We start from the raw sequence: 6,798 nt of genomic DNA, 5'->3' as shown, positions 1-6,798 counted from the left end.
CGAATACACCAACCTGCAATTTGATTCGTCGAAAGGGAACATTTCATTGGCTACTTCAATCCGTCGATTACTGCGTCAATTTTACTTCGTTCATTCGATTGGCAGCCCCAGTCCATTATGAAATAGAATTACCAATACTAAGTATGATCACTTGGCTATGTACGGCCCTCAACCTCTCTAGAATCTTGGACAACTGGATGTGTCAAATTGTCCAAGAAGCTAGACAGCGAGTCGTTACATGGGATTCTGGTCATGATGGCGTAGTGGGAGCTGTAGTGGAATTGACGGTGGACATCACCGCGAACTGCACGGCGCATCACCGTTTTATCTCAAGCATGGCGGCAAAGTGCCCAAACGCTTTTGTACCGTCGACGGATGCGACAAGCAAGCCCATTCCCATTCGTATCAAAAGCGCGTGTGCCACGGCGTCGGTCGCTACTGTCAGTGGCCAGGGTGCTCGTTTCATACACGGACGGGCGGGTTCTGCCGACGATGATGATGACCTGATCACGACGGGCGACTGTTTGCCGGTGTTGTCTACACGAACGTCGACCCGTTCTTCAAGGTGTCCAGAACGACCTCACGAACGACAGACATCACCGATATTCGTCACTTATGTTTGCAGCCGCGGAAAAACCAAGCTTTATGCGGTACGCCATTGGAAATGGTGTCCAAGTCGAGCTGCAGTACTTCAACTTGGCCGCCCCCGACAATGGCACGCTGATCATCCTTCTGTCCATATTTATCGCGTTTGGATACGTCTTGGCTGCGTCTGCGTCGGACGCGATGGTGGTCAAGTACACCCAACGAGAACCATGGCCTTCGGGGTTCGAATTCAGCTCCTATTCCCCATAACCACCAAAATATCAGCAAACAGCATATTGCCTATGACGCCACAGAGTGAATCGTTGAGAGGTTTGACCCACGCCCAGTACGTCGAGATGGGCAAGACCGCAGGGATGCGGACGCCGTTGAACACGTTGCCCAGGCATTCAGCGCGAACGCAGTCACCAAGTACGCTAGGATGCCAGTAAGGGTGCGCACGGTGTAGATGGCGGTCTGGATGCGGCCGCGGATGGCCTCGGGTTCTCGCTGGGCGTACTCGACCACCATCGCGTCTGACGCACTCACAGCCAAGACGTATCCAAACGCGATAAACATGGACAGAAGGATGAACAGCGTGCCGTTGTCGGGGGCGGCCAAGTTGAAGTACTGCAGCTCGGACTTGGGCACCTTTTCCAACGACGTGCTGCAGTACTTGGTCTTTTCGCGGTTGCAAAACGGCTCACCGAACGGAGAAAACGCCATCACACTCAGACAGATCATCGTGATGGTCCACCCGATCAACATCCATGACTTGAGACGGTAGCCATAGATGGGGACGCAATCCGACAACAGGCCAAAGATGACCTTGAACGACCACCCGATCACAGTCAACACCCTGTACGCTGACGTTTGGTACCCCTCCAAGTTGAGTTAGATGTTGAAGATGGGGTAGTTGAGCGCCGGCAGTATGCCGTACATGATCCCGATGGCGCCGTACTGGATATACAAGACAAACGCTTCGAGGGACCACAAGTCCAGCACCCCACCTTCGGTCAACGCCCCCCTCTTCCAGATCCTTGGGAGATTTCGCTTCGGTGTACCCGTCAACGTCTTTGGCCGTGTTCGAGTGGATGTACGACACGCGTTCCTCCAAGTCGATGTCTTGTTGTCGTGGCTTGTCATGACAGAAGCGAGATTGGAAGTGAATAGATTGTTGCGACTCCAGTTCCTCTGGAGGTTGGATCGATTCCTTGCACGTCGCAGGGTAAATCACGTCGTTGTAGAGAATAGTGTAGCGAATCACACGGTAGCAATTCACAAGTGCCAAGGTACATCGGAATGGCCAAGCATGTCTCGGATATTCTCGAGAAATATGCTGTCTCAAAAGCCTGGAGTTGCATGAGTTAAACCTGTCCACTTTATCGTGTTGCAGGTCCAGGCACGGTCCAAGGGTGTTAAAATCACCGTATTGTGTGTTTGTTCAAAGCAAGCTTGTGCATCAGAGTAATTATGGACGCATGCTTGCTTAACTGTAAACTGTAGTTCATACCACCTGATATCTCATTCGCACCTCAGTATAGTACTATTAATACAGTAGTGTAGTACTGTACTGTACTAGTACTCTCAAAGAAAATATAAAGAAGTCTCTATACCTGTATATTCGAACAAAGTTTTTTCAAAAATTGGCCAAACTCAACGAATTCGATAGGAATAAACCAATCAACGACAATCTATTCATGAAAAAGTCAGCAGGTAGAGTAGTTGCTACTACTGTACACTACCGGTACTTCGAAGTATTACCCGATCAAGTTGGAGTGTTTTTCCAATCAATGTGATTCGGATATACTTCCTCTGCTCCACATTACTTGTTCGATATGACTTCTCCTGGTCCCCTATTTTTCTAGTTTTGTCGAATTGTGTCGAGTTGTATATGGTTCAAAAGGCAATTTATTATATTTTGCGATCAGATGAGTGCCCTTGATCGAATCCATAACTTTGGCATTCAAAATTGGCTTCGAATAATTCCAAAATGAATAAAATCACAACACATACAAACATCAAGTAGAATATCTGATAATTTGTCACGAAAATGCTCATCTCTCCTCTACTCTCCTCTCCTCAGCCTGCTTGTCACATATTCCTTGTTTTTGATGATTTATAACCAATCACATTCGATAATGTGTTGAATTAGCCAATTACAAACATATGTGATCATAAATGTGGAAAAAGTGTGAGTTTCATATCGAACAAGTAATGTGGAGCAGAGGAAGTAAAATATAAAATTTGACGAGGTTGGAATGCACAAAAGTTCGGATCAATCAATGTGTAAATCTGGTGCCATAGTTTATTTCATATCTACACAATCGCATGTTCACTCGAGAATTGGTGAGTTGGGTGGAGGAGGGTGGAATTGCCCGAAATGTTCACTGCTATTCACTATAGTATACTCACGTGTAGTATAGTTTCCATTTTGATTGGAACAAAAACCACACTGATCCGAACTTTGCACGTTTTAAGCACCACTCGAATTTGTTTCGAACTGTTTTATATTTTTTATCACCACATTGATTGGAAAAAAAGTCCAACTTGATCGGGTAATAGTGTACTCCGAGTAGTAACGTTATTGCAAACCCACATATCTTATTCCATACTACTCCCTCCGTTTCAAAATAAGTGCGCGAATCAGAAAGATGATTAATTGAGTTTGGATTATCATTTTTAAGACATTCCTCGCGAGGGCCGACACTAGAACCACATGTTATGGCACCGCTTCGCCATTTGTAACGCGCCTGCTCGACCAGGGGCGGTGTGTAATCTTCGGTTTTTACTTCGCTCAACGCTTCATACCTCGTGCTTCGACCGATCGTCTTCGAAGTTCGGTCCTCGTCTTCGTACGCAGCCCTTGTTATCCGGATTCCCCAGGGGAGGGACGGATAAATCCTTGCGGAAATAATCCTGGGAATCCGGGGATCGAACCCACGACCTTTGAGTTAAGAAACCGATGCTCTACCACCTGAGCTATTCCCCCCAAATTCTAATAAACCTCCATTGACAGTGAGCTATTCCCCCCCTCGAATCAGAAAGATGATGTACGCCTCCTGCAATAAAAATACAAAGAACTCTAAGATCAAATACTCCAGAATGTATTTAACGATACACTTGTCCAATCAAAGCTTGCGTTTTGCGTGTCCCAGGACCAATCCAATGATTCAGGAGGGGTTTACATACCTCAGGAACCCTCCTAACGAGCACAAGGACCATCCACAAATTGTGGATGGTCATGGCCTCGAGCGCCTGGGCGAGCTCGTCGACGCATCGGGCCTCCGCCAACACTACAGCAGGGACACGGTCCAGTTCGGGCGGACATCATGCCATCCAACGTGGCCCTGGCCGCTTCCAACGAGTCGCTCGGACTCGACACGTTTTGAGGTAACAACCCCTTGCGCTCTTGTTTCCCTTTCGACACGTGGGGCACCTTGTAGGCATTGTCTCCGAACAGCTTCATTGTCTCGGCCAGGCAGCCCTGCAACTTCACGATCGTGTGGTTTAAGCGCTCTAGAGGGTACTCTTCGAACGAATTGGCCATATGACCCACAAGCTCGTCAATCGTACGTTGCTGACTTGCGGTTTGTAGGGATTGGACGGCAGCGAAGAAGCCAAGGTCCAAGACATTCGTGTCTGGCGAGTTCGGCGGCTAAGGGGCAAGTGACATGGACCATCCAATGGCCTCGAAGTTGGCCAATGCTGCTTTGAGCCCGGGCGTTATCGTGCTGCAGCTTGATGATGCTGTCGTCGCGAGGCCACTTGGCCACAATTGTAGGCAGCACAGCAAGTCCAGAAAAAAGGTACGATACACGTCCTTCGTCATTGACTTGGTCACGAGGGTGCCTGCTGCACGGTTGGCACTGTCACGCTGTGCTTCAACCGAAACAACAAAAGACCAAATGCTAATCTTTCCGTCCCACCACTTGTCGGCGGCATGGTCGTAGCGTGGACGCGCCACATCACAAAGAAACATGACGTTAGTAGTATACTGTTTGCTTTTGTATGCTCGTTTTGGCTCTGTTACACCAGGCACTAGGTAGTACTTTCGGATTTCCTCCGTAGTGTAAAACCATTTCTCGTCCAAGTGCACGTACTGCAGCATGTAGTTAAGCTCCAACGCGGAGCCAACAAACTCACCTGCAAACTTCATCCGGCCGTACTTGTTAGCGTCGGTAAGCAACGGTTTTATCGCGTGGGAATGGGACCGAAACAAGCCCAATTTGAGGTATCGATGCAGCGCCCCCAAACTTATTCCTAATTAATCATGAGTAACTATGCTTGCCACCTCGGAGTACTATGTATCACCTGTTCGTTCCGAAATGGATCGAAGCGTAGTGCGTAAAAAGCGGTACTTGCAAGGGCAACGCTTTCACTTGCTCTGACGTGAATGCCTTCATTCTTCCCACTTTACCTTTCTTTTTGCTGGTAATATTGACTTTCATGTTGCCATGACCGACACTCTGCCACTTGGCGACCGCAAGGACCCGGCGAATCGTAGACATGTGATAATTGTACTTGTCCGCCAGCACCTGACTGAATCCTCTCCGTTGTCGGGCAATGTAGCTGCCGTTGCTGTGAATCAAGACCTCGCGAAGGATGGCCTCGCGCTCTTTGTCGGCGAAGTTGCGCCGTTTTTGTGATTTGCGAATGTTTGTGTTAGGAAGTGTATGTTTTTTTATGGAAATTTGTATGCAACTTTTGGACGCGGGCAATGGCTTCACCTCTTGAGATTTCCTCTGGATCATCACATCAACAGAGAGCTCTTGGTTTGCTTTTTCTAATGATCCAAACACAATAGCGTATTTCGATTTCAGGTTGGCGGCACCATGTTTGCAATTTACCTTCTGAATATAATAGTGAGATTTCGCAAACCAGCCATTGCCAGTGCCATAGAACCAGAATCCGATCCGGCAACGGCAATGGCAAGGCCGTTTTGTTCATTTCGCAAAATGGCTGCCAGTGAAGTGTACGCATTTAGATTGTAACTTGATGCAATCACAACTTCACACATTTGCTTTGTGTCTGCAATGAGTACGGCCGAATCCGATCTAGCGCTTCGGGTGTACAAGTGGGCGAAGCGGAAGAAGCTCAATCTAGCTACAACTACAATGCTTCTGGAGTTTGGCCTTGGTCTACCTGTGGAGCGGCCTTTGATTCCTGTCGTCAGTTTTGAAGAACTGACGACAGGAATCAAAGGCCGGGACATGCGTGATGCTGACGCCGTACTCTCGTTTCGTTTCGACGTCTCAGGGGTTCTTGAGCTCACGTCTCTGCTTGGCGTACCAAACGTTGTGATCACATCATCACGGGATCGAGTTACTGGTGTGGAGGCTATGGCAATTCTCCTCAAACGCCTTCGCTACCCCATCACTTTTTACGACATGCTTTCAACATTTGGTCGGTCCCGTGAGCAACTTTGCCGCATATTCAACCACATGATCCAGTTTGTCTACACGACATGGCGTGATCACATCTACTGCAACAAGCGTATTGTTCGTGCCCGAATTGCGCAGTATGCCAGAGTCATTCAGGCAAAAGGGTCACCACTTTCAAATGTCTGGGCTTTTCCCGATGGGACCAAGATTGAAACGTGTCGCATCAGCGCATCCGCCAATGGAGCAGTGGGATTGAACTTGCAAAAACGGACGTACTCAGGCCACAAACGAATGCACTGCCTCAACTTCCAAGGGTTGACGACCCCGGATGGTCTGTGTATTCACTTTTTTGGCCCCTTGGAAGGCAGTCGGCATGATGTCACGGTGCTCCGCATAAGTCAGCTGCAAGAGTACTTTGAGGCCAATTCGAACATTTTCAATGGCTACTATATTTACGGGGACCCTGCCTATCCCATTTCGAAATGGATCGTGTCTAGCTACAAGGGCAACAATTTAGACGAGCAAAGACAACGCTTCAACACCGCCATGAGCCGAGTCCGCCAAGGAGTCGAATGGAACTTCGGCCGAATGAAAAATTTGTGGGGATTTACAACCTACAAAATGCAGCAAAAGATTATGCTATCCAATGTTGGGGCGGTGGTTCTCGTGGCTATGTTCATGACCAATTGTAATTGCTGCTACCACGGGGGAAACCAAATTTCATCCTACTTTGGCATGGACCCACCGACACTCAAGGAATACTTGACATCAGAATTCAGTGACATTGTTTAAAAATAACAATTTGAAATGTCCAAAGTCATGATTACTTTTT

The 6,798-nt window shown here is 48.0% G+C and overlaps 3 protein-coding genes and 1 pseudogene across 4 annotated transcripts; 2 read left to right on the top strand and 2 right to left on the bottom strand.

Moving 5' to 3' along the window:
* Nucleotides 1-335: 335 nt before the first annotated feature.
* H257_14884 (hypothetical protein) lies at nucleotides 336-855 on the top strand (the record flags this gene model as incomplete). Its single annotated transcript, XM_009842792.1, has 2 exons — nucleotides 336-522; nucleotides 566-855. 2 exons carry the CDS (start codon nucleotides 336-338, stop codon nucleotides 853-855), a joined length of 477 nt encoding a protein of 158 aa, XP_009841094.1.
* A 2,646-nt stretch (nucleotides 856-3,501) lies between these two features.
* H257_14883 lies at nucleotides 3,502-3,574 on the bottom strand (annotated as a pseudogene). Its single transcript has one exon. The product of its transcript is annotated as a tRNA-OTHER (tRNA).
* Nucleotides 3,575-3,605: 31 nt separating this feature from the next.
* Nucleotides 3,606-4,988, bottom strand: H257_14882 (hypothetical protein; the record flags this gene model as incomplete). Its single annotated transcript, XM_009842791.1, has 5 exons — nucleotides 3,606-3,644; nucleotides 3,775-3,878; nucleotides 3,961-4,240; nucleotides 4,616-4,838; nucleotides 4,897-4,988. 5 exons carry the CDS (start codon nucleotides 4,986-4,988, stop codon nucleotides 3,606-3,608), a joined length of 738 nt encoding a protein of 245 aa, XP_009841093.1.
* A 630-nt stretch (nucleotides 4,989-5,618) lies between these two features.
* Nucleotides 5,619-6,758, top strand: H257_14881 (hypothetical protein; the record flags this gene model as incomplete). The annotated part of the gene is made up of 1 exon (XM_009842790.1): nucleotides 5,619-6,758. The coding sequence occupies one exon, from the start codon at nucleotides 5,619-5,621 to the stop codon at nucleotides 6,756-6,758; it is 1,140 nt and encodes a 379-aa protein (XP_009841092.1).
* Between the last annotated feature and the right edge of the window lie 40 nt (nucleotides 6,759-6,798).

This window comes from Aphanomyces astaci (genome assembly GCF_000520075.1).
Source record: "Aphanomyces astaci strain APO3 unplaced genomic scaffold supercont1.63, whole genome shotgun sequence".
NCBI lineage: Eukaryota > Oomycota > Saprolegniomycetes > Saprolegniales > Verrucalvaceae > Aphanomyces > Aphanomyces astaci.
This window is presented reverse-complemented; position numbering and strand designations above follow the sequence as displayed.